The following is a 26,752-nucleotide window of genomic DNA, read 5'->3' as shown; positions in this document are numbered from 1 at the left end:
GATAAGAGATCTTAGCCTTGTGGGCAAGACCTGGGGGCAGCCAGATTGGCTGCCAGGGAAACTCCACAGCCAAGAAGTAGGTCAACAAACAGATGCCATGAGGTTTCCTGGCCCCATCATTTTCATTGTTATTCAATGAATATAGATAATGTTCAGAATTAGTAACCACTGTATAGTGCTTTCTTTTTACTCCATTTTATTTTCTATTTCTTCCATCTCTAAATATTAAGAGGTTTCCCTGAGGAATTTGCAAACTGCGACCAAGAAAAAGAAGCCAGTGTTTGGTTGGATACCTAGACAGCAAGATTTTAAGCTTTGGAATTGTGTGAAATCAAGTTTTTCACCACGTGGACCAGGAGAGCACTGAAAGCCAGTCTGGGGGTAGGGAGAGCAAGGGCTGAGGGTGGACACAGTGGTGTGGTGGGGGCCGTGGCGGGGAATAAAGGAGACAGGCAGAAAATAATAGAGATGGTAGATGGAAAGAGAACCTAATGACTTTTGCGTCTATTAGTTCCAGTTGTTCCCAAGGCATCCCTCTCTTTAAGTTTCAGTAACTGATTATAAATATATCTTTTTGCTTAAACCGGCCTTACTCTTCTTGGGTGAGCTCATCCACTTTTCTGGTTTGACTACTACCCTTTGCTGTTAAGTCTCAAAATGTTATTTTCAGCTTGGTCCTCTCTCCTGAATCCCAGACCTGTCCATCCAACTGTCTATTGGAAATCTCAGTTTGAGTGTCCAACTGGTACATCAAATTCAACATATCTAAAATTTAACTCATCTTCCCTCTCACCCAGCCCGCTGCTGAAACTCACCCCTTCTCATGCATTCCTTATCTCAGTAAATGGCATCACAGTACCCCTACTCACCAACCTGGGAATTATCCCAGATTTTCTCTTCCTCTTACCCCCATATACCATAGGTCTAGGTCTCTTAAGTCCTGCTAATTCTAACTCCCAAATATCCTCAGTGCTCTCTCCTTTCTCTCCACTCCTACTCCCCTACATCATTACAGTCCCTTGTCATTACTCCTTGCCTTCACTTTCAAACACGTTCAGTCCCTCCCTCCAACCAGCAACCCAAATCATTCTTCTAATTTCTGGATATGATCACATTACTCCTCTGCTCAAAATTCTTCAGTGGCTCCTTCCCCACTGTTTCCAGGATAAAATCTGAACTCCTGCAGCTGGGTCACAGATTCACTCACATTATACTCAGATGTGCAATGATATAAGTCTTCTATGTTTCCTAGAACTGATTTGAACTTGCTCACAATGCCCCCACCCTGCTGGGTAATAGGGGTGAGGAAACTAAAATTAATCCACTCTGGTAAACTCAGTAGGGTCCAAAATTTTATTTTAGACAATCTCTAAGTAACTCAGTAGGTTTGGATGACTCATTCTTTCAGATTTTACCTGCCCCTTTCTCATTTTCAAGATAGCATCTGGATTTACAGGGATCTCATGTGAACTGGGGGAAGGGGTCCTTAGTCATGTGGCCCCTGAGGTTGGGTCAGTTGCCATTTGCTGAGACATGGTTGGTATGATGCAAGTTTATTTGTGAATTACAACCCTGGGAAGTAGCTATTACTGTAACCACTTTACAGATGAGGAAACTACAGCTAAAAGAGGTTAATAACTTGCCCACAAAGTTAGGTAAGTGGCAGAACCAGGAATCAATGCCACCTAATTCTGGTAGGCACTTGGATCTGAGTCTTGAAGTAGAGATAAGTTAAGGCTGGATTTGTGAGCACAGTTTTCATGGTATAGCTTCAGGGACGTGCTCATACATTTAGATATGTAAAATGGGGCAAGAAGAGGGTCCAGTTCAGAAGATGTAGGAATCACTGGCATATGAGGTAGGGTAGGAAGGCCTACCTGTTGGCTCCTGCCCAAGCTGATCTTCCTCTTAGAAGAGCATCTAGGACAGAGAGAGTCAGGAGCTTCTAGGATGTAGAGTCATGCCTGGTCCTATTCCAGCCAGGCCTGAGCTATCCCTCAGGCTCCCCCACAGCAGAGCAAAGCACAAACCACGACCAATATTGAGTGAGAACTCAGTAAATGTGTCCAAAGAACTTGTGTTAGCAGAGTTGCTCACACCCTTAGGGAATGTGGATCCAACGACAGACCCTCTGGAGTGGGGATGCAGAGTCCACACCCAGATGGGAGTGAACGTGAGGGAGTATAGAGGGCTTTCAAGATGAGGAGGTTACATCTCCCAGGGGTGGGGACGCAGAGACTTCCCCCAGATGACAGGGACACAGACCTCTCCCAGATATAGAGGGGTGGTCTCCTCGGATATGGGGGTACGGAGGTTTTGGCCTTTTTCAAATGTTAGGTGTGAAGCTCTTCCAGGTGTGGAAGGTGCAGGAAGTCCCTACCAGTAGGTAGGCCCCGCTCCCGCCCTATTCCCCTTGGGGAAAGACCGAGACAGAAGAGCCCCTTCAGCCCCCTTCCCGCTCCCGCCCCCGCCCACCTCCGGCACGAGAGGTGGGCCAGTCCCCGCCTCAGCGCAAGACCAATGGCACAGGAGCCTGGAGAAGCCAGCCAATTGAATGGTGGCAGCGGCGGGGATGTTTCCGCCCTCCCTGGGCCTCCGGCTGCGGGCCTCCCAGGAGGCGGGGCTCTCCGCTGTTTTTTGCTGCCCGCCGAGCCTGGCCGAGCCTAGCCGAGCCCAGCCGAACGCAGCCGAGCCCAGCCGAACTCCGAGTCCCGGGCGCCGCCGCCGCCGCTCGAGCGCCGCCGAGCCAGCGAGCGAGCGAGCGAGCGATCGAGCGGCGGGGGGCGCGGAGGAGGCGCCGCCCCAGGGGGAGGAGGTGCCCGCACGCCGCAGACCGCCCGCGGCAGAGGCCGCCCCGGTCGCGCCGCGGCGGGAGCGGCCGGCAGAGGCTGCGCGGCCGAGGGGGATGCCCCTGCCCGCCTCCCGCCGCCCCCCGCCCTCGGGCTCCCGAATCTCAGTCGGCGCCCAGCATCCTGCTGCCCCGGACCCTCCCGCAGGCGCGCACCGGGCTCTACTCAGGTAAGAGGGCCCTCCTCACACGGGCACGGGGACCGGGAACTAGAGACCCAGAGATGGAGATAGAGACATAGACCCATGTAGAGACGCAGAGACACAGCCGGGGGGAAAAAAGAGAGACAGACACAAAGAGACACAAAAGAGACGCACAGAACCACAGAGACAGACCCCACGGGGCAGGGGAGAGAGACATCCACGGGGACAGAGGGACACACAGCCATGAAGAAAGAGAGGGAGAGACATTAGAGACCCATACACACAGAGACAGGGAGTGAGACACGCAGATACTGATACAGAGATATACAGAGACAGACTGGGAGGGAAATGAGACACACAAGAGACATACTCAGACACTCAGAGTGGGGACACACAGATAGACAGCTACAGAAACATAGAGGTGGGTATACAGAGGCAGAGGCACACGTACAGGTAAGGGAACTGAGAGACAGAGTAAGAGACACACAGACACACACCTGACCTGGAGAGATAGTCCCACAGAGAGGCACACCTAGGTACATAGCCTTGGATACACAGACCTACACATGCCTGCCAGGGCCTCCACAAAGTTCCCTCTGTGTGAGCTGCTGCCTCTGGAGGTCTCCTGGACTGGCTGGCTGGCTGGAGTGCTGAGAAGGGGGAGGCACCCAGGCCACACTGAAGCTGATCACAATCCCCATCCTCCCAGGCCTTGGACTACTTCAATTCCACCCACTCACAGAGTGATTTTGAGGTCTGGAAGCTTGATGGGTAGGGCCAGGCCATGCCCACCTGTTCTAAGGAGAATGAGATATGGGCTGCCTACTCCAGCTTCTGTACTGTGGCTACACCCTCCTCCAGGTGCCCAGAGCCAGGCCTGAGCCTGTGGGAGTTGGCTCTGTGGAGTATTTGGGCCTGCTGGAACCCAAAGTCCTCTGCCAGGGAGGCCAGAGATGTGGGAGGGCTCTCTCTTCTCTACTCCTCTCCTAGGCTTCACCCCATCCCTTCTCTTCACCACCCTTTCCTTTATTCTGTACCCCCCACAGACTCAGGACTGCAGGTGGACATCTCCATTGTCCAGGAATCATTGAGTGTGCAGACAGGACAGCCTCCTTGGAAGGCCGGCTATACCAGAGTCCTGCCTCGGCATGGGCCTTGCCATTGAGGCAACCCCGCTATCTGTGCTGGTCTGAGGGTGCTGCCCGTCATGGGGTCAGCCATCTCCCAGGGGGCCCTCATAGCCATCGTCTGCAACGGCCTCGTAGGCTTCTTGCTGCTGCTGCTCTGGGTCATTCTCTGCTGGGCCTGCCACTCCCGCTCTGCTGACATCGACTCGCTCTCCGAATCCAGTCCCAACTCCAGCCCTGGCCCCTGTCCTGAGAAGGCACCCCCACCCCAGAAGCCCAGCCATGAAGGCAGCTACCTGCTGCAGCCCTGAAGGTCCCTGGCCTAGCCTGGAGTCTGGGACCTAAGTCTACCCCACCCAGAGCCTGGAATCAAGATCCCAAGGTCCAGCCGGCCTGGGGTCCAGAACTCGGAATACAGCCTGTCTGGAGCTGGACCTAGCAGCCCAGAGTCTAGCCAGCTTGGCTCCAAGAGGGGCTCTGGTGGCCCTAGGTAGATAGGCCCGGGGTGGGCATTTATGAGTTGGTGCTAGGGCCAGGGCCATCTGGACTCTGCTCCATCCCAAGGGCCGGGGTCTGGGTCCATCCTCTCCCCTAGGCTGAGTGCTTCTAGGCCCTCTCCGTTGGGGAAGCAAACTGGAATCCATGGCAATAATGGGAGGGGGTCCAGGCTGGGCCCCTCCTCTGGTCCTCCCACTGTTTGCTGGATAATAAATTGAACTATGGCTCTACCCTGAGATTCTCTCCTCTTCCTGAGGGCCCTGTGCTAGCAAAATTAAAGGTGGAATTGGGCTTTCAGACATAGGTTTATTTGTGCAAAGTAGGAGTGGGTAACGATGGTTGAGGGCCAACTCCTGGGACCAGGGCTGAAGCAGAGTGCTAAGGGCAGATGCTGGGACCTGATCACAAGTGGGGTCACATACTAGGTCCCAAGGCTAGGCCTGCATACCAGGGTCAGGGGTTACAAGTACTGGGTTCAAGAAATGGGACTGGGACTGAGGCCAGGCCCTCAGACCTTAGGTTTCACTTCCCTCACCAGGTTCAGCAGTTTGTCCAATTTTGCGATCTCCACAGCTGGCCCTTTCTGCACTTCCTGCCCCTTCTTCTCCTGGGGAGAAGGGAAATACATGTGGAGGAAGAAAGGTGAGGAATGGGCCACCTTGTCCTACCGCCTCTGCTCAGCCAGCCCCAGCTGTGACCAGCCCTCCCCAGCCTGGTTAGGTTCTAGATCCCTGCCCACCCCCGACATGATTCTTTCCCAACTCAAGTTAGGTGACACAAGGGTCTAGCTGAGGTCTAGCTCTGGCTCTGAACCTCAGATCTATTTAAGGTCTTGATACTGGTAGGAGTGGGGAAAGGTATCCACCCACTGACCCTAGAAGGAACTAGCCAGGGGGAGCTGTAGCCCTGGGGAGAGTTGGGTCTCTGACTATTGGGACCACCCTTCCCTGAGGAAGGTCCCCGGCTGAGTTCTATGAGCGAGGGGGTATATGTTTGCAGAGGGAGAAGGACGTGGGCAGAGCCACAGGTGTCCTCACTTAGTACTCTAACCTAATACTTTCAGGTCAGGTTGGAAGTGGGGTGCTGCATCAGACATGCCCAGGGTAGGGGCGGGGGGTGTCGGGAGACCCAGGAAGGCAGAGAGGATGGATATCCCATGTAATTTTTGGCTGGGACTGTTCCTCAGAAGAGCAGATCTGAGTTTATGACCCCTCACCCTTCTCCTACAGAGCACTCTAATGCTTTAGCTGGTAAGGTGGGCTCTGAGAAAAAGAGTTGGGACATTAGGGTGTGTGTCACACAGGCCCCGAGAGTTCCTTGGCAGGCCAGCACCAGTCCCATCTCCCTTCTGTCTAGTCAGTGGGGTATGGGCAGCTGCCATTTCTTGCCTTCCCTCTGCTCCCTAGCCCCCTGCCCTCTCAGCCACCTGTGCCCACTGCTCACTGGCACCTGCCCCAGCCTTGCCTGCTGAGAGCCCAGCCTGGGTCTGGCCTGGCTGTGAGGTGAGAGAGTGTACAGGGCCAGCAGCCCCCTTCCTGGCCTCATCCTGGCTGCTGATACCATGCGAAGCTCATATTTCCTCCTGGTGTGACCCCTGCACCTGCTCCCAAATCTGTCTCTGCTCCTCGTGGGACCCAGTGCCTTTGCCACCACCCAGCTCACCTCTGCACTCTCAAGGCAGAGGACAAAGATATTTTTTTCTCTTCCTTCCCACTCTTTCTCTTCTTGGCCTCATCCCGCCCGCTGGGAAGTAGAGGTCCTGGCTTTTAGTTCCAGTTTTGTCATTATGACGTTGGGCAAGTCCCTTGCTTTTCTGAGCTTGTTTCCCATCTAAACAGTAGGTAAAGCTTTTGACAAGCTGAGCTCTGACACCAATCATGGGAAGCTCCCTAGGCAGGGAGTTGGACCTGTGTGGCCAAGCCCCCTTGGGAAGGTGGGGAGGCTGCAGTCCCAGGAGGAAGGCCAGGAGGGATGCCCAGGGGACTTCCATTTGCACCAATCACTTGGCTGCTGATAGGGTCAGATGGCAATTTCACAGGAACCCCAGTCTACTCAAGTATCAGCTCCCAGCTGTCACTTGCTCAAGTGCTCTAATTCCAAGGTACCCATGTCCTCAGGTCCTCAGAGACATAGGCCATCAGATACAGAGTCCAGCTCTCCCACCTATGGCTGACCCTTGCTCTGAGAGAATTGAGACTGACTGTAGGAGATCCTTGCCTCCCTGGGTCAGAGTGAATGGAGTAGACCCCCACCCACATCTGCCACCCTCACAGTGTGATGGCTGTACCCCATCCCAACAGGTGACCATCATCTCCCCAACGGGGCTGTCCAGCTCTGCCAGCTCAAACCTGGGTCTCTTTCCTCACTAAATTAGGAGCAGATTTTATCTGTTCCACAAGTTGTGCTGCCTCCTTCCCACTACTTGAGGCCAACTAGCTGGGTTCAGCAAAGAACTTCAGACCACGCCCTGCCCCACCCCCAGCCCCACCCTACCCCACCCCCAGTCCCAGCCCCAGCAGACCACAGCCTCTGGGCCACAGCTGCAGGCGCTTAGCAGCCTTTTGAGTATTTATAGCCAAGTCCACCCCCTCCCCCAGCTGGCTACAATTACAGGCCCCGCCAAACTTCCAGCCCTTGCCTCCATGGCCATGGAATGGAATAGTATAGGCCGACACCAGAGAGATGGTGCAGTGACCCCTGCCTTGGTAGGAGTGTAGAGAAGCAGGTGTCAATAGTTGAAAGAGACAGGCCCCTGCCCTTGCCTCAAACTGCAGTAAATGTCTCAAATTGTAACCATGAGGTACAGTCATCAGGGCAGTTTGGCCCGCCCTGGCCCTGCTTTCATCCTGGCCCAGAATTTGGCAGAAAGCAAATTTCATTTCTTCTGTTAGCACCCAAGTGGGCAGAACTGGTCTCTGGGCTCCTGGGCTCTGGATTTTTAAGTTGGGCTCTTGGGCTGTGGATTCTAAGGTTTGGATTAAGTCTAAATCGGAACTCTGAGATGTAGACTTTAAGGTCATGGCTCTGGGTCCCGTGGCCTGTATTTGGGGCCCTTGGGCTCTCGGCAGGGTCTCCAGTTCATTAGGGATCCCAGAAAGAAACCAGAGCTCAAAAGGAGGACTGCCTGGCTGCTGACCTAGTTACCTTCCTCACGGCTCATTTCCTTCTTCCCTGTGTGGACCCATAGCTCCCAGCTCAGGGACCTTTGGAGCTGAAGCCCTATGTAAGCCCAGCCAATGAAGCAATGACTAAGCCTCAAGACCCCTGCCTGGGTGACCTGGTCTACACTAAATAAGCCAATGGTGCGCATGTGTTTTCCCCCAGGCTTCAGACCCATATGGTCACCTCCTCACTAGATATCTCCACCTGGGGGCCTTGCAGGTAACTCAGGTATTATCTGATTTCATTGTCTCCCCACAAACCCTCTTCTATGCTCCTCATTTGGGCTATGACACCACCCTTACCCTGGGTCTCCCAGGCCACAAACCTTGGGGCTACTCCCTGGCCCTTCCCCTTTCTCCCATCCCCCCCACCACCACCCTGGAGACCATTTCTTCTAGCATCCCAAACTCCCCCAGGGTACCTTCGGCATCTTTCGCAAGTTGGGTGAGAGTTTGAGGCAGGTGACGTGCCCACGGTCATCACCAACAATGATGATGGGGTGGATGGGATTGAACTGCACATGCGTGATCTTGTTCTTCTTTTTGGCCACCACAGGCTGATTGCAAATGGCCTCGTATTTGTTGATGGACAGGTCAAACACATGGGTCTGTGGAGAGGTGGGTGTCAGCACAACTGGGGCTAATAAGGCCCCTTTTCCCCACCTCAGAGGAACCACTCCTGGGCTTTCTGGAGAAACATGACAGAAGCCTAGCACAGTGGAGCTGGAAGCAGTGGGAAAAGGGATTTGTTTATGTTTTTCCTGTGGTTAACGAAATACAAATAAAGAATTTAGGAGAAAATTTAAGTCTATGCAGAATTAACAATAATAGCAGCTACCACTTATTGAGCGCTTCTATGTACTAGACTCTGGGCAAGCATGTTACATGGTTGTCTCATCTAATTATAATCCTCACAGCCACTCTAGAAGGTAGGTTCCATTATTATCTCCATTTTATAAATGAGGAGATAGAGACTTTTAAAGCTAACTTGCTAGTAAGTAGCAGAGCTAGGGTTTATACCAGTTATTATTCAGAATGTGCTTGTCATATAAGTGCTCCACAAATGTTTCCTCTTATTTTTGTCATACCCTAAGTCTAAACCATTAGCAACTCTTGCCTGGACCACTATGGCAGTGTCTTAACTGGTCTCCCTGCTTCCACCCTTGCCCTTCTACAATCCATTCTCCATGCAGCAGCCAGATTTACCTTTAAAACATCTAAAATCCTCCAACGGTCTCCCTCTGCACCATATGTAAAATCCATATTCCTTACTCTAGATTCCCTACTCTCATCTCGTGCTCTATCCCCTTTGCTCACTGGACCTCAGGCGAACTTGCCTGCCTGATCCTTAAACTCCTCAAGCTCAGTTCTCACCTCAGGCTGTGTGGAATACCCAAAGGCCCCCATCTTCACATGGCTGGCTCTTTCTTGTCATTGTCATTCAACTCTCAGTTTGAATATCACCTTTTCAAGGAAGCTTTCCCCGACCACTTTAAGAGATCACCCAGTCCTTCTTTTTACACCATTCTCTTTCTTCTTTAAATATAAGTTTTATTAAGATATAATTCACTAATTTAAAGTACACAATTATTTTATTTTATTTTTTTTTACAATTCTTGGCTTTTAGTATATTCAGTTGTGCAACCATTACCACAAAAAATTTTAGAACATTTTCTTCACCCCAAAAAGAACCCTGTACCCATTAGCAGTCATTCTCCATTTTCTCCCAATCCACTTGGCCCTAGGCAACCACATCTACTCTCTGTCTCCATAGATTTGCCTATTTAGACAACTATAAATAGAATCATATAATGTGTGGTCTTTGTGACTGGAATTCTTACACTATTCTTACACTAAGCATGTTTTCAAATTATCCGTGCTGTAGCATCTATCAGTTTTTCATTCCTTGTTATTGCTAAATACTAATCCTTGTGGATATACTACATTTTGTTTATTTATCAGTTGAAGGGCATTTGGGTAGTTTCTACTTCTTGATCATTAGGGATAATGCTGCTATGAACAGTTGTATACACCCCATGTCCTCTTTTAATTTATGCCCAGCACTAACACTATGAGAATTTCGTTGTCGCTTTTTGTCCCTTTCCCCTCACTAGAATATAATAAGCTCCAGGAGAGCAGGGACCTGCATCACCAGGCCCGGCCTGGAGCTGGGCGCCACAGTTGGCCCTTAGCAAACATCTGTTCAGGAAATAGATGACTGACTTTAATGTGATGCTTTAATCACTATATTCTTTCCTTGCATAGTTGTCTCTGTTTATATCAAAGTACATAAGGAAAATGGGTTTGCACCTAAGAACTGTCTTACAAAATATTTTTTGCTGAGCTTTTATTGATTCTCAGTGTTGAACAGACTCCTCCCATCTCCCCTTCTCGGACTCAAGTTGCACATGTCTGGGGATGGGGACTTCACCACCTTTTAGACACTATTTCAATCACAGACCAAATCTGACTCGTAAGTTTTTCCATCAAGCTAGCACCTGCTGCCCTGTGGCTCCCACCCCAGGGGACTCAGAAGATAACTGCTCCTCACGACATTTCATCCCCCAGAATGCCCTCTCCTTCAAGACAAAAAGCCCCATTCTCTCCCTGAGGCCTCGTGGATGAACAGTTCCTCTTCTGACAGGGCCCTGCATGGCCTAGTCCTTGAGAATACACAGTCCTTACGTCCCAGCTTCCCCTACCTGACCTGGGCACAGAGTGGGTTCTCCATGACTTACACCCTGAGATACCTCATCCTACCTCCACTGGTGGCTCAGCAGGGTCAGGAAGGGGGCACTCACCTTCCCATTGGTGGTGACTGCTGCAAACACAGTAGAAGAGTATGGTGCCCAGGCCACATCTCCCACGGCTGAATTTAGGTCATAGATGAACATTGGGGTCCTGCAGTGGTAGAGGGGTGGAAAGTTTATGACAGAGGGTCTCTGCAGTGCCAGAGCCCACAAGCCCCAGCCAGGGTGGGGTCTGAGGGAGGGCAGAGCCAGGGGCAGGCCTCTCACTTGATGGTGTGGTCCCAGATCTTCACTGTCCAGTCGGAGCTGCAGGACATGAAGACCTTGGTGTGGTATGGGTTCCAGGACACAGCATCCACCGCCATGTTGTGGGCATCATAGGTGTCGAGGAATTGGCTAGAGTAGGACTTAGAGCACTGGGGTGGAGGTGGAGATTGGGAGAGGGATCAGGGGTCAGGAGTGAGATAAGAGGGCAGCAGCTAACTAACACTTCCCTTGGGGGCCCTGGAGGATCAGAATCTAAGACTCCTCTTCTGTCCTCACCCCACATCACTGTCATAGCTGAACTGGAGCCAAGATGCTGACTGTTCTTCTCTCCCACAACATACCCAGAGAGAAAGGAGAAGCTTAAGGGGTTGGGGGTTGGGGTGGGCAGAGGAGCCTTCCTGGAGAGTGAAGGAAAGTGCTATAGTCTCCCCCAGACTGCCAAGGCAGAGGAGGTCTGGGGGTCCTGCGTGAGTTGTGTGGCCTAGCCTGTGTCCAAGCCAAGGCCTGTGGACAGACAGACGGAGCCCTGGTTCCACCCACAGCCCACAGAGAGAATCTTTGCAACAGTGATAAACCTCCCACTTTGCCCAGGTAAGAGCAGCTGCAGAGCGAGGAGTAAATCCCATGGTCATGATTTCCTATTCAGTTTCTTGCCCGGACCAGAGTACCCTTCCCACTCCTGTCCTGGAGAAGTGTGACAGATTAGTCTTCCTCCAGCCTCTCCTGGGCCAACATTGGGAGGGATAGAGAGGGGGTGGGGACCTCTTTTGCATTCAGCCCAGCTCTGGCTGGGCCTCAGGGGCTCCCGGGAGGCTGCCTGTAATTAACATTCTGAGTCTCTAAGCCTAAGAAAAGCTTGCAATAGAGCTATTTCTGGATGGATGGAGAGGTTCAGAAGGATGTTCACCTACTAACACTGAGACCTTGCAGAAATTGGCCATAAAGTTCCATCTTGCCTGTTGGGATGCACCAGATATTCTGAGATAAATTTTCCTTTGCCTGGACTTCACAGCTCAGCTCACGTTCAGATCTCCTCCAGGAAATCTTCCCAGAATGTTCCAAATCTCCCGACCTCCACTCCCAAATCTACTCTCCCCATTCCCGGGAAGGGAGGGAAAGGAGGGAGGGAGGGAGGGCCCAGATGGGGAAATGCCTGGGCTGGACTAAAGTCACCCTCCAAATACTTCATCCCCTTTCTTGCAGTTGGCCCCTCCTCCTGCCACCCAATCAGCTCAAGAAAAACATTCTTTTCCCCCCAGAAGGCTTCTAGAACTGATGAGCATTAAGATCTGTCAGAATAGGGTCTGTTGAGAATGATAAGCCCCGGGACTCAGGTCTAAACCATCCTATTAAGGAGCTGGCACAGGAGGCGCATTGCCTCACCTTGTAGATTTTTCCCTCCTCCGTGCCCACTAGAAACATGTAGTCGATCTCTTTGTGGAAGTCAAAGGCAGTGCCACAACCTTGGGAGAAGAGGGAGCAGTCTTAGCCAAGTTCTGGGCGGGAGGCTTCCAGCACCTCCCCTCCACAGCAGGCCCCTGGGACAGCTTGAGCCCGGCCCCCCGTGAGAGCTGGGGCTAGTCAGGCGAACAGAAACCTGCCCTCTAGACTGCTGCTTGGCCCAGGCAGTTGGGACGCTGCAAAGGGCCAGGGCTTCTGCAGACAGGAATGGTGCCTGGGTAAACAAGGCAGAGACTGAGTTAACAGGGTCAGGGTCAGAGTAAACAGGGACAGGGTCTGCAAACAGGGACGAGCTCTGTGCAAACAGGGATATAGTCTGCGTAAACAAGGTAGGAGTTGAGTAAACAGGGACAGGATCTGGGTAAACAGGGGCCTGATCTGCATAAACAGGGTTTGATCTGCATAACAGCACCTGATCTGCATAAACAGGAATAGGGCCTGAAAACAGAAACGGGACCTGCATAAACAGCAAGGGTCTGCAAATAGCCAAGGGCTAGGCAGACAGGGCCCCAGGGTTTCCCATTACCTCCATTCCTGGCTTCAGTACAATTGGAGAAGACAGTGCTCAGTAATGGGGAGGGCCACCATCACTGACCCTCCAGGGGCCCGAGTGCTGTGGCCAGGCCTGGATGTGAGTGAGCTGGGGCTCCTACCCATTGTGTGCAGCTGCAGTCCCTCTAGGCCTTCCGTGGAACTGCTCTCTACCTTCAGCTTGATGACATCTGTGTGAACCAGCTCGCTCTGCAGTCACAGAGGAATGGGAAAAGGTACATGACCTGGGCTGGATCAGCAGGGTTGGGGGGTGGTCCCTTTTCCATTCAGCTCCCCTCCGCCGCCCCCGCTTCCCCATCCGCCCCTGCACAACCCTTTCTGGGAAACAGGCACCTTCACAAGCGTCCAAGACACGATCCTGCCATCAGATGACACAGAGAAGAAGTTAAGGTTGTTGTCCATGTCATCCTTCTGCCACTTGACCTGAAACATCCCAAACTGTGAGCTCTGGGACCCTGCTAGGGTGTTGAGTTAGGACTGCGAGCTGAGCAGGGCTCCCTAGAGAACCCATCTGAGGTTCAGAAGCAAGTTCTGGAAGCCCATTTTCCAGAGTCCCACAATTGTTCCTCCCTCCCTCCTTCTCTCTCCCCTTTCTTCCATCCATTTCCATCTCTCTCTTGTCCTGACCATCCTGGGGCAACAGTGCTAAGTCCAAGCACTGCCCTAATCCACTGAGTTGGCAAGTGGAGGTGCCCAGTTCCTCCCTGGGTTGGATTCAATCTCTTTATATAGACAGGGCCTGGAAAGGACAGGGCCTATCAACCAGATTCTTCATAGATAAAACAGGAACCATAATAGCACAGATTTGTTGTAAGGAATAAATTAGAAGATGAATATAAGGCCCTTAGGTCAGAACACTGCATATATTATACTCAATAAATGTTAGCTAATTATCACCATCATCCTAAGAATTGGGGTGCCAAGGTTCCACAGGGGGCTTTTCTCTACTTACCCCCTCCCCAAACTCCTTTTCCAGGCTTAGCCTTTCTCTAGTCAGCCTCTCCTCTGTTCTCACCTTCACTTGACCACTAGTTCCTGCTCCCAGAATCTATCTCCCAAATCTCAGATTTGAGCTGCATTTCTCTATCTGCAAATTGGGGTTAATAATCCTGCCCCACCCATCTTCTCAGGGCTGAAAGCAAACATATGGGAAAGTGTTTTGGAGACAGAGTTATTGTCTTATGAAGATGACATGCTTGAGGCTCAAGTTTCTGTTGCCAGATGTGGAGGCTGGGCCAAGCCATGTCCCAGAAAGCTGGGGAGGGACTGGGTGCCTATAGCTTTCCAACCTCCTGCTCCCTCCATACCTCCCATGCAGGGACCACTGTCCCCGGCTCAAGCAGAGGCCCAGTGAGGGAGGACAGGAACCCAGTGACCCTGCCTGTAACCACAGCTGTCACTATGGCTTTGGAGGGGTACTGCGGGAGGTAGGGGAGGAAGAAGGAGTTGCTCCTCCCCAACCACCACCCAGGCCTGGTAGATCAGAGCTGCAGGAGGGCAGCTGAGTCCTGCCTGGGCCTGCCTGGGCCACTGGCTCTTTTGTGCTTTCACTGCGGGGCCTAGAACAAACACCACAGAATCTGTGAGACACAAGTCAGAATTGGCCCTGATACTGAGAGCATTTCCCCTTCTGGGTAAAGGTAGTCCCTTTAAATGGGGGGAAGAGATGAGTGTGTGTGTGTGTGTGTGTGTGTGTGTGTGTGTGTGTGTGTGTGTGTGTGTGTCAAAGTCCAGGCTCTAAGAGGCGCTAGGGAGCTGCAAAGGGAAGTGTTTAATGAGCAGCCGCCAGCATGCATGGAAATTGTATTTCACACCCCACTTAGCAGCCTGATGCCCAATGGGGGCTGGCGTGTGCATTTGCAAGTGAGTGTGTACATGTGTAACTGTGTGCAAGTCACATACATGATCTTGGGGTGGAGGTGGGAGGGTAAAATAAATAGCGAGGGGTGCAGGTGGTAAGCAGGCTGCTTAACCGATTCCTTCTCTTCTGCCTTATCTGATTAGGGCAGGCCTGCTTGACCCCAGTTTCTACTCATCATCTTTCTTGCCACTTTCCCCAGTGTTGCACAGAACACACAGACACAGACATGGACACACACACACACACACACACACACACACAAACATCCAGCAGAGTGTTGTCACAGTGAGGCTAGAACAGGCAGGCTCCCGGGGGAAGTAGCCTGTGGCATGAGATGGGAACCTAGTCCTCTTTGAACAGACAGTTCTCTCTCTGGCTCCAAAACCTTCCATGGCTCTCCGCTGCCAACAGAACAAAGTCTGTCTGCCCTAGCCTGACATTTGAGATCCAAAACCACCTCATTGGTCTCCTTGAGATACAGTCCCTTCGACAAGGACATAGACTCTGATGTCTCTTCTGTCTCATTCATCAGCCTGGCTCTCCTTCAGGCTTCAGGCTCATATGGCCAACTGCCTGTAGGATACCTCCTCTGGCTTCTTATATAACGTCTGGCCGAATCCATTCTTCTTCTGCATTTCCCACTTCTGTAGGCACCACAAACCAGAGTCTCAGGCAGCATCAAGAGTTCTTCCCTTTTCCCATATCAAATCAGTCGTTTCCTTCCACTGATTTTACTGCCTCATCAGCTCTGGGCCCTATCTTCTCATTTCCCTCCATGCCCCTGGTCTAGCTCCGGCTTCAAGATTTCTCATGCTACAGCCAGAGGAGGTCTCCAAGACAATCGTGACTGTGTTACCCCTCTGCCCCAAACTCTCTGATGCTTGGGCAGTGATTTTCAAACTATGCTGGGGGAGAATTTAGGAGCCTTGGGAAAGTACCTCAGGTGACAGGGAGACCCTCAAACAAGGACCCTGATCCTACCAGAGCAGCCCCTCTCTCATCTTTTTAACATATTGGGCTTCTGTATGAACATTTCATTTGAAACCACCAACCTACAAAGTCTAAGCCTCTTACTTGCTAGAGAAGCACATTCACAAGTAGGTGCCTGTGCTTTACTCAGGTCTTGTTCCCTCTCCCTGTCTCTCACACTATACGCCAAACGATGAGTTGTTTCCCAGCAGGCCGACCTGTTGGATGCCCTTGTGTCTTTGCTGTGACCTCTTTGTGTCCTTCTTCATCTAATACTTTCTCACCTCTCACAATTCAGCTCTGGTGTTGTTTTCTCTAGAAAGACCTCCCTGGCCCTTTTGGCCCTGCTCCCCATCCCAGACGATCTGAGCGCCCCTCCTCAGTGCCCTCTGTAGCCCATTGAGTACTGCTGTGTCCTGCTCAGCTCTGGCTGTGGTTATCGCCCCAATAGAATCTCCAGAGACCAAGCCCTTAAGCATCCTCAGCTCCTAGAGGAGAGGGGAGTTACTGAATGGATGAATAAATGGGTGAATGAGGAAGAGGGGCAGGAAATGAGAGGGAAAGAAAGGAAAAGGAAGTGAGTAAACAAGTGAAAGACAGGCAGGCCCCTCCCATGTCCCAAGCCCGATTGCAGCCAAGAACTCTGAGTCTTGGTTTTGCAAAGGCAGTAGCCCTGTTTTCCTGACAGGATGGTGGAAGAACAGAAGGCCACCCTTGTCCATATGGGTTCCAGTCTCCCTGGCGCCCGCCCAGTAAAAGGGAAAATGTGTCTTCTACATGCTCCATTTATTTCTCCAAACCTGCTATTTGATTTAGAGATCACAGTAGAGTGGGAGCAGGGTGGTTGGCCCGAGCCCCTCACCCTCTCCTGGGCTTGAGGAGGATGTTCAGGCCAACCAGAGATGCTCCATGCTTGGCCCTGGACTATCTGAGAGCAGGGGCGGTGCTGATGCTCATTCAGTCCTGTCAAAGGAGCTCTTTTCTCCTCTCTCTGGGCTCTAAAATCCCTGCAGACATTTTACCCATGTCTGAAGACCTCTGTGTTCCAGGCAATGAATTGAGAGATGGGTTTTTTAGTGGAGAAAACTCCTGAGGCTGCAAGCTCTAGCCCCTGCTTTGGTGGAGAGTAGCGGGGCGAATGTTTAGTGGAAGGTGTGCCTCCCTCTGCCCCGGCTCTGAGTAGAGAATGAAGCTGAGGGAGCACCATGTCCCCTGTACCTGGACAGTCCTCCCTCTGCTCAGGCCCGCCTGGGAGCTGAGAGCCAGTACCTCCTCAGTGCCCTCTGTAGTCTATTTGATTCAGAACTCAGGGCCAGAAGAGGCAAGGGTGCAGAGCCTGACTGCAGACTGTGTAAGGGCAGGGGGCAGAAGATGATCAGACAGAGTCCTAGCATTGCCTGATGAGCCCAGAGGCCTTGGGCTACTTGAGGCAGAAATCTATCCTTAGATTCTCCCAGACTTGCCCATAGGGTTAGGGTACATAGCCTCAGAAGGAGGGGGAACTTTGAAACACAGTGAGGAAAGGCCTGCAAAGCCTGAAACGGGAGACAGAGTGAAACTGTGAAATCCACTCCTAATGCAGTAAGATGGGAGACAGGGTGAAATCTAGCCCCGATGTCCAGGGGATGGTCCCATTCTATGTCTGTCTGGAGAACAGGAGTGCTGCAGAGACATCTCAGGTCAGACCTCACCAACGAAGTCTTACAGTCCTACCCAGAGGGCAGACAACCAGCAGCACCCACCCCTGTCTGAGAGTTCCCCCAAATCTAGCCCAGATGCAGAGGAGAGCCCTATGCAGAGTTGAAGAAGCCCATAGGCAGGGGACTGGAGCCTTTGACATACTCAGCAGAGGCCCATCAGGCCCTGGAGGCTTCCAGCCACTGGCTGAGAGTCACTGATCACCACACCTAAAAGATCCTTAATTCCTTTCTGATGGGAACTCTGGGGCAGCAACCCAGTTCTTACTGCAGACCCTCTTACCTCCTGAGTCTCACCTCCCACCCTTCTCTCACCCAGCAACTTGGCCCCTAACCTGGTACCTGTCATCACCATCCCTGTACTTGTGGCCCTCTCCTCCCCAAAGCCCCTTCTCCAGTGCCTCCCAGGACCACACACTACTCATCCATACCCAAGTCTCCCCTCCTGGTTCAAGGCTGACCTGCCACACAGGGTCCGTGTGCTTGCCAGACTTGGCTGAGCTGCGGAAGGCAGGCTGGGAGTGGGGCTTCTTGAGGTTATAAATAGCCACGTTGCCGTCGTAGTGGCCAACTACCACCAGGTAGGGATGGTCCACGTGCATGTCGAGACACATGATGCCGCTGTCGCTGCTGAAGATGTATTCAGGGAAGCTGGGGTTCTTCATGCTGTAGAGCAGCAGCATGCCCCGGCTCTGCTTCATGAAGTCATCTGCCCCAAGGAAGACGGCCCTCTGTGGCTGGAGAATCCAGCTACCCTGCTGGGAAGCCCCCCGTGCCCCTTCCCTACCAGATGGACAAGCCCTGCCCTGCTCTGCCTCTGCTGGAGCGTGTGGGCTTCCTCTCTGGCTTCGTCCTCTTTATCTGTGAAATAGGATCATGAGACCTGGCCTACCCATTCTCAGAGTTCGTGGGAGGATCCAACAATCAGTAAAGGTGACCAAGTTTATCTGAGGGACTGACTGTCATTCTCCTTATCCCTCCTGAAGTACAGGAAAGGGGGATGCAGGCTAAGGGAGATGCTAAGTGCAGAATGTGTGTGGGCTTGGGAAGGAGCAGGATCCTCAGAGAGGGCTCAGATATCCCACTTAGGAGCAGGATGCTGTCCTTAGACAGCTGCATAATGCCTATGTGCCTCTCTGCCCCCCGGGCAAGGACAGGGATTCGGTTTGGAATAACACGGAGTTATCTAAATGAGTCCCAAACTTGCCACCTTGGGGCATCTTTCCATACCCTCTGGCCCCAGAATCCCCAGTTGCAGCCTGAGCCCTAGCTCTAGTGATGTTCTCAGAATCAAGAAGTGCCAGGCCAGCCAGTCGGAGTTTCACAGGCCATTGTGCCATCCTTCCGGCTTGGGCACAGCTTTTGGTGATCAACAGTGAATCTCTCGGCAGAGGTTCCCCTCTGAGTTTGCCCCATGTCAGCGGAATGCTTCCAACTCTTTTTCATTCTCTGCACACTTGGTGCCCATCCTAATGCAGTCACTGAACGGAATCCAGTCCCAGCCCTCAAGTCCAGCTTTCCAGCCACCAGCCCAAGACCCTTCCCAAACTCAGAAGAGCCAGACCTAGAGAAGCGGAAAGCTAGAGCAGCCCCCCATCTTGGGGACCCTATGGGAAGGCAGCCTTTCAGCTGAGATGAGGGCCCTCACCTTGACATGGTGGTCAGTAACGAAAATGCTTCTGCTCTGGAGAAAGCGAGCCTCTCACAAAGAGAAGGAGCTGGGGTCCCTCCAGATCCCCCAGAGCTAAACTGAGTCACCTTGTGCCTGGTGATATCTCAAAGCCAGTAGGGAGCTGGCCTTGAGGTGGGGGTGGGAAGCAGCACCTCACCTGTGGGGCTCCAGGGTGGGCCCGGAGGGCTCACTTTCCAAGGGAGAGATCTTCAGTTGGCTGAGGGGAGCCTCTTTCCCACCCACCCAGATCATGAAGGGCTTCAAGTAGGCAGCATTATAGTCACTGGTAGCTCCTTTTGTTTATCATGCAAATCCTGAGCACCTGATCTGGGCCTCCCCCTGGGCTGGGCCTTGGCAGGGACAGAGACATTCCACTTGAGATGTGGCCTTGCCCTCAGCAGCCCCTAGTATAATGAGAGCGCCAGACCCTGCAGTGGAATGAGGTAAGCCTAAGGAATTACAGTGTTAACCACCGGGCCAGAGGTGAGCTACTGATATCCTTGATGTCCAATCTGCCCTTGATGCTGGGCAAGACTGAAAGAGAGTGAGTGGATGGGCACGCAGGTGCGTGAATAAAAGGGTGGATGACTGAGGACTCAGATGCTCTCTTTATTTCACCAAGGCATACTTGCTCTTACTGTGGCAAAGGACCTGGCCCCTCAAGGGACAGTAGTGATGACCTATTGCTCTAGACAAACTCCAAGCACTCCCTGCCCCTGTATGTGTGCACAGGGTCTTTGTGACCAGTGAAACCAGGAAAGGAGGGTAGGAAATCCTAAACTGGCTTAGTAACTCTGTGGTGAGGACATCTCTGACCCACTCGCAGAACCACTGGGGCTAAAAGCTGAACTTATAACCCTCTAATTTTACAGATGGGTAAACTGAGGTAGAGGGCAGAAATGGTGGGCTCAGGTGCAATAGACTCATCACACCCAATATGCTGTTTATAGCTGAAATTACCCTGCTCAAAATAACATTAATCTGATCTTTACATGGAGGTGGAGAAAGGAGGGGAAGGGACACCAAACCTAATGGGCTGGTGGTGACTGGCAAAGCCAATCCAATCCTTCCATAATCTGGACTAGAGAATATGTAAGGGACATGGCAGTCAAGCATGATAAGAGGAAACTTCTGGCACAGAGAATCAGGAATTTCATGAGAGAGGGACATATGGAGCAACCAATCACACCGAAGACTCAGTTCCCAGGCCACATGATCCTGACAATAAGCCTCTCTTTCTTAACCTGGCTCTAGTAATCTCTGTTACTTGCAATCAAAACCAGCCCTCCTGCAATAAAGATCACAGCTTCTGATCATGGCTGGACTATGTATTTCCTGAATTCCAGTTCAGGGGTCTATCTGAAAAACTACACGTGGAAAGCAGAGAAAACTCTCATTTAATTAGGGCTTCCTCTCCACTCCTTATTCTTCTCATCTCTGACTCCCCTATGAAACCTCATTATTTCACTCTCCAAGTATATACCTGGTGTGACATCACAGCCCAAACCTCCGACTGCCCCACAATATCATCATCATCCTGTCTTCCAAAAGACCTAAAATGACATCACTAATCAGACCACCAATGGTCCCCATGTGACATCACTGCTCAGGCTACCAGCAATCCTAGTGACGTCATTGCCCAGCCCTCCAACATTCCCAGTATGATGTCACCAGCCAGGTCACCAGCAGCCTAGTGACATCATTGCCCAGCCCTCCAATAATCCCAGGATGATGCTACCAACAAGGTCACCAGCAGTCCCATTATAACAGTGGCATCAAGGTCGCCTATAGCGCTTCAGTTCTCAGTGAGAGAACAGTGAGATTCCATCAGGCTCAAGGCTACAGAGCCTGGGGCCTTGAGCCCTGCGGTACTTTGTCCTGAACCCTACAAACTCTCTGGCTTCTCAAAGAAGGGCTGAAGGGTCCAGTGATGGAGATGGGAGCCCCCAACCCCACCCATTGTATAAAGATGCAGAGACTCTGAAGTCTGGAGCCAGCAAAGGAATTCCAGGTTCCTTCAGGTAACAGGATTTTAGTAAGTATATGTAGTAGGTAGAGGGAAGGAGAAATAGAGGAAGGGAAAGAGGGAGAAAAAGAGGGGGGTAGGGAATGGAGGGGGAGAAGAGAAAGAGGGGGAGAAGGAGAGAGGGAGAGAGGGAGAGACAGAGAGAGACAGAGAGAGACAGAGACAGAGACAGACAGAGAGACAGAGAAAGAAACCACCAGGTCTAAGACCCTGAGGCAGGGAAAGGAGAAAGGGAAACTGAGCTGGCCTTAGCTCCCCTCCTCCACTTTCTACTTTTGCCCTTCTCCAGGAAGCCTTCCAGACCATTCAGCCCCTTCTCTGTGAGTGCCCCCTTGAGGAGCTTTTTTACCTATATCTCATTATTATAGGTGGTCCTGAGAGGTTTTGTCCTTTGCCCCAACAAAGGATGAAGTGAACATGGCCTCCTGTAGCTCAGCAGGCTTGCTCTCTCCAGTGAGAGGGCTGCCTCCTGCTAATCCTGCTCTGCTAGATAATCTCTAAGGACACCCCGACTCTGAGCTCCAATGATCCACAAGGTCTGAAGGAGGAGAATCAACTACCTCCTAGAGCCTGATCTGGCAGTTCTCAGAAAGCCATGGTTTCAGGGGAGGGGAGGGGTAGCTTAATTCCATAGTAGACCTCTTGCTGCCTTTAGCTCCCTCTGCTAAGGCCCTGGCAGAGTAGCACCCAGAGTAGGAACACGGATAGATGTCTTCTTGAATTGGCCCTCCAGCTCCACCCCTGCCCTACAAGTAACAGCTCTAGATTATAGGGCGGGGGTGGGCGGCATTCTGGAGAGTCTGGCTGTCAGGAGAAGCCTGGGCTCTTGCTCAGGATTCACAGAGGGCCAGGCAGGCACAGGGTATGTTGGAGCATCAGGCTAAAGCCAGCTCAGTGGTCACAGGGAAGCAGATGCCAAGCTGCAGAGATAAGCATACTAAGCCAGCCTCAGACAGTAGGCCTCCTCTCTTACTGTGGCATCCCAAATGAGTCCAGCTCAGGGCCAACTCTAAGGCAGCAGCTGTTTAATCACTCCCTTTATTAAGTCATGCAAGAGGCACATGGAGGGGGGCTCGGTAGGCCAAATAATGATCCCCAACAAGATGTCTATGTCCTAATTCCTAGAACCCATAAATATGTCACTTAGCATGGCAAAAGGGATTTTGCAGATGTGATTAAACTAAAGATTTTGAGATAGGGAGATTACCCTGGATTATCTGGATAGACCCAATGTAATCACAGGGGTTCTTATAAGGGAAAGAGGGAGGCAAGAGAGTCAGAGGAGATGTGACAACAGAAAAAGATGTCAGAATGATGCAATTGCTAGCTGGAAAGGAGCCACAAGCCATGGAATGTGAGCAGCCTCTAGAAGCAGGAAAAGGCAAAGAAATGGATGTTCCTGTAGAGCCTCTAGAAGGAATAAAACCCTGCTGATCCCTGATTCTTGTTCAGTGAAATGCATTTTAGACTTCTGACCTCCAGAATTATAAGATAATAAATTTGTATTGTTTTAAGTCATTATGTTTATTGTCATTTATTATAGCAGTCATAGGACATTATATTTGTAGCCATTCAGGGAAGGCTGACCCAAACCCCACTTTTAGGAATCAGAGGGAGAGGCCCCCATAGATGGTACCTTTTCCTGGGATGGTTTGGAAGCAGTCTTTTTAGAAGTCAGGGGGATGGATGCAATGATCCCTGGCTCTTCTGATGACAATAATGAAACCTTCCTCCAGTTTCCCACACCTCAGCCCTGCCACCTGGGACTCCAGGAACAGAAATGCCTCTTGGGTTAGGATTTTCATAGTCTCCAAAGGCAGAGGACCGGCCCACGGCTGCCACAAGAAAGGGCATCGGTACTAGAGGGTCGCAAACCCTCAGCATGGCCCAGAGGCCAAGGTGCCAGGCTGAGCTCAGCCTCCCAGGCAGCCGGGTGTTTCCAAGTACTCTCGTCCAATTAGAAGTCATATTTAAACAGCGTGGGAAGTAAGAGCAAGGCCTTGGAGACAGAATACATCAAGCGGGACATTTAATTTGATTTAGGGAAAATGAGGCAAACATTTGAGAACCGAAATAACTAACCAGTAATTAAACTAACAACAGGAATGCCCTTGCACTACAAGCCGGAGAGCACAGTGGCCTTTATGGACTGTATTTACAAAAAGACCTGACAACATAATTAGTCCTGTAAATTTTACGCAGCCTGCAGCCGGGGAGTGATGGATTTTGTGTGTAGAGGATGAACAGGGAGAAATGAGGTGAATGAATTTCCATTTTCAGTAAATGAAATTAACACTGCTTAATTAGTAAAGCTGACAAATGATCAGGAAAGATTTAAATCCTTACAAGTATATCTCTGACCTGGGCAGGCTCAGGGACAGGCTGGGATGTGGTGGGACAGAGTGGGAATGGGTTTAGTGCCGGGACTCAGGGCCTGACTTTGGCTCTTTTGAGGGTGCTCCTCCAAGAGCTGGGACGCTTCCTCCCCATCTCCTGTGTGATAGATAGTCAGGACCACACAGAGTTTCTAAGATCTGTTCCACCATCTTTCCCGACAGACCATGAGGAGTCTCTATTCCCCTGCCATGAAATAGCTAATGGGCTAGAAAGTGCTCCTCTAGTGCTGATATAATTGCATCCCAGTTTTGCCCCTTTTCCTGGACTAGCTCCCTTTGCCCTCCAGTGTTCCTTCATCTGTTTTCACCTGCTGACAGCCTCTGTCTTAGCTCTGCTAGGAATATGGAGCCTGGCCCCGGGGAGCACCCAGTCTCTGCCCTGTACACAGCCTGGCGTGCTTACCACCTGGCACCCAGCAGCCCAAGAGGCAAGGCAGATGTGAATGCTTCTGTGCTGTTGCAGGCAATTGCATGGACTCCCTTTTTTTTACCTGCTTGCTCCTGGCCTGGCTCCAAGTAACCTTCCTTGTCCTCAAAATAGGGGATTGGCTCCCATCCTTCCTAGGGTATATAGCTACCCCTGCTAAAGTCTTATTTGGCTGGATCAGAGAATAAACATCTGGGAATTCCAGGCAAAAGGAGGCCTGGGCTGAGTTCGTCAGGGTCAAAACCAACAACAGTAACAACAACAAAACAAATTCTTACTCCAATGCTTATCCACATGAGGCAAAGTCTAATGACGAAGGCTGGCATCTGGGAGCTGGCATCATGATGGATGCCAGTAAGCCAGCTGCTCCTCACCGTAACCCTGTCCAGTAATTAGAATGCCCTTGGCCTGCCTCAGCTTTGCCTTCTGTCTTCCAGGGAGGTAACAGGGCAGTCAAGAGCATGAGACTCCCAGAGGCAACTGCAGGAGTGGTACTGAGATGTGCAGGGCTCTGGAGAAGAAGTGCCTGTCTGAGAGCTGGTTAACAACTGTAATGCTGGTGACAGCAACAGCCAACACCAGTGCTGCCACCAGGTCCTGCCTTCTAAAAGAGTAGGTAGGAGCCTCATCTGATTCCCTTCTGTCTCCACAGCTTCCTTTCTCTGCTCAGGTCCCCTAATGATTCTGCAGGAAAACCAGGGGAAAGACCGATAGACAAACTGGCAATGATTGTCCTTTATGTATGTGTGGTCTCACAGATAACAGGGCACGTTTGCCACTTTTCTTTCAAGTGTGCTTTACAGCAGCCCCAGGGTGGAGAGCTGGCAGATGTCACCTTCTTCATGTTACCAATGAGGAAATCAAGGATCAGAAAGGCTTCTGGACCCAGGTAATATCACTGGGAAGTGACCCTCCAGCCAGAAGGTCTGCAGCTGACTGTGGCACCTCCCAGGCATGTGGATGTGGCTAAAAGGACCAACAAAGGACAAAGAGACCGTTCCTGGGCGACTGCCTTCCTAAAGGAGGCTGTTGGGCCTGTTAGACTTGAGATCATCTATTCCTAGGTAGTGGGCTGCTCTTCTCCAGTGCTCCTGGCTGAGGCTGCCCCTATGGACAGTTTCCACATGCCTCTGACCAGCTGACCTTGCTTCTGGCCCTGGGTGGGAGGAGGATGGGGCTAGAGCTGAATCAGTTTCTCCTCCCACCTGCTGGGGAGCCCCCCACATCCCCACCTCAGGCCTGGGCAGAGAGCCTGGAGTCTACACCCACTCCTGGGAGGACCTGCCCAGCCCCCAGGCTCTGTTCCAGGCCCAGTAGCTGCAGCAGAGGGGGAGGAATGTACTAGTTCCCTTCCAGAGGGGGAGGGTGCTTCCCGCTTGGCAGCAGCCCACCCTCAGGAATAGGCACACAAAGCAAGCATTTAGGGCATCCTCAAAGGCTGCCCAGACCACGAGACTGGGAGCAGCTCCAAGGTCTCCTCCCTGAGAGGAATGACAAATACCGACTCCTTCTTGCCCACCCCGCCTCCCTACCCTGGTCAAAGAATGGGTGGACAGGAGGTCTGAGGGGCAGAGACTGGGAGCTTGTAAGCCAGCCAGCCAGAAGCAGCTTGGAAATTGGAAAGATTTTCCTGTTTGCAGAAGCTGATCTTCCCAGTCAGAGAGCAAGCTGTTAGCCTGGGGAGCTACAGCTAACGCGAAGTGTGGGGCCCTCTCCTGTTAGGAAGGTGGAATGTCCAGGCCAGCAGGGAGGTAGGGGCTTCTGCGGGGACCCAGGAACATAAAGGAAAGCAGATAGCCATAGAGTTACCACAGTGCTGCCTCCGGCTATGGGAGGAGGAGAGGAGACTCGCAGGGAGAGGAGAGGGGAGGAGAGAGGAGAGGGGAGGGGAGGGAAGAGGGGAGGGGAGGGGAGGAGACAACAGTGGTCTCCAAGGGCTCAGGGGCCAAGTGATGAACATCAAGCACTTGCCACCACCCCTGCCTGCTCAGGAACACTACTCTCCCTCAGCCTCCACCATCCTATCTCTCCCCCGGTCTGGTCCAGCCTACCTTCTCATGCTTCTCAAACTCACTTCTCCATCTCCATTCCATAGTCATAGCTCAGATCCTGCCATCTCTCCTTGGAATGCCTGCACCAGTCTCCTAACTGGTCCTCCAGCTCCAGTATCCTGGATGCAATTCCTCCTACACTGGTCATATCCTTGCCCTTCTCAAATTCTTTCAGTGGTTTCCTCTCTGGAGAAGGTCAGAAGATTGCCTTCAGGAGAAGGGCCAAGCTTCTTGGAATGGCTTACCAAGCCCTTGGGGGGCTGACCCTGCCTCTGAGACAGCTTCATTTCCTGCCATATCTCTTGTGCAGCCAAACATTTGCATATGCTGGTCCCTCTGCCAGAAGTGATCTCTCCCTTCTTCACCTTGATAACTCTTTCAAGGCTCATTTTGGCATATTTTTTCACCCAGCACTTATTGCTGGTGTGATTATGGATCTTCCACATTAGACTGTGAGCCCCGAGGGCAGGGAGTGTATCCTAGTCATTTTTGTATCTTTCACACTTGGCAAAGAACTCTGCACTGAGTAGGTGCTTAGAGTTTGCTGGCAAAGTTAGCAAATTAATGAATAGCTAGATTACTTACAGGAGCCATGTCCCACTGCAAACAGATCCTTGTACTTTGGGTTCCTGCAAAAGAAATATGAATCCATTGGCCCAAGAAATGGACTTGGCTGTCCCATGAACACTGGTACCTATCTACAGACATCTACTGTTGAGCAGATCCCAAAATCCCATAAGAATTCCGGTCCCATTTTTTCCCATAATGCTACGTGTCACCCTCAAGGTGGCTAAAGCAGTAGAAGTGCGCTGCTCTGGGCTTGGCACCCAGCAGGCGCTCAGGAAC

The 26,752-nt window shown here is 51.7% G+C and overlaps 2 protein-coding genes across 2 annotated transcripts in view; one reads left to right on the top strand and one right to left on the bottom strand.

The window, feature by feature from the left end:
• The first annotated feature begins 2,781 nt into the window (after positions 1-2,781).
• Positions 2,782-4,852, top strand: ENHO (energy homeostasis associated). Its single transcript, XM_011381434.2, has 2 exons — positions 2,782-3,018; positions 4,038-4,852. The coding sequence occupies exon 2, from the start codon at positions 4,199-4,201 to the stop codon at positions 4,427-4,429; it is 231 nt and encodes a 76-aa protein (XP_011379736.1). The 5' UTR covers positions 2,782-3,018; positions 4,038-4,198; the 3' UTR covers positions 4,430-4,852.
• Positions 4,853-4,905: 53 nt separating this feature from the next.
• Positions 4,906-26,752, bottom strand: part of DNAI1 (dynein axonemal intermediate chain 1) — a 62,942-nt gene continuing 41,095 nt past the window's right edge. Inside the window, exons 13-20 of the mRNA XM_011381433.1 lie at positions 17,796-18,043; positions 13,141-13,230; positions 12,909-12,996; positions 12,178-12,257; positions 10,795-10,943; positions 10,579-10,678; positions 8,200-8,385; positions 4,906-5,223 (exon numbers count right to left, since the gene is read on the bottom strand). Of these exons, the coding sequence (XP_011379735.1) occupies positions 5,125-5,223; positions 8,200-8,385; positions 10,579-10,678; positions 10,795-10,943; positions 12,178-12,257; positions 12,909-12,996; positions 13,141-13,230; positions 17,796-18,043 (1,040 nt within the window). The 3' untranslated portion in view covers positions 4,906-5,124. The remainder of the gene's footprint in view (positions 5,224-8,199; positions 8,386-10,578; positions 10,679-10,794; positions 10,944-12,177; positions 12,258-12,908; positions 12,997-13,140; positions 13,231-17,795; positions 18,044-26,752) is intronic.

Source organism: Pteropus vampyrus, unplaced genomic scaffold, assembly GCF_000151845.1.
Source record: "Pteropus vampyrus isolate Shadow unplaced genomic scaffold, Pvam_2.0 Scaffold436, whole genome shotgun sequence".
Taxonomy (NCBI): domain Eukaryota; kingdom Metazoa; phylum Chordata; class Mammalia; order Chiroptera; family Pteropodidae; genus Pteropus; species Pteropus vampyrus.
This window is presented reverse-complemented; position numbering and strand designations above follow the sequence as displayed.

Coding starts and splice junctions, on each gene's coding strand:
- ENHO (XM_011381434.2), top strand. CDS start 4,199: ATGGGGTCAGCCATCTCCCAGGGGGCCCTCATAGCCATCGTCTGCAAC.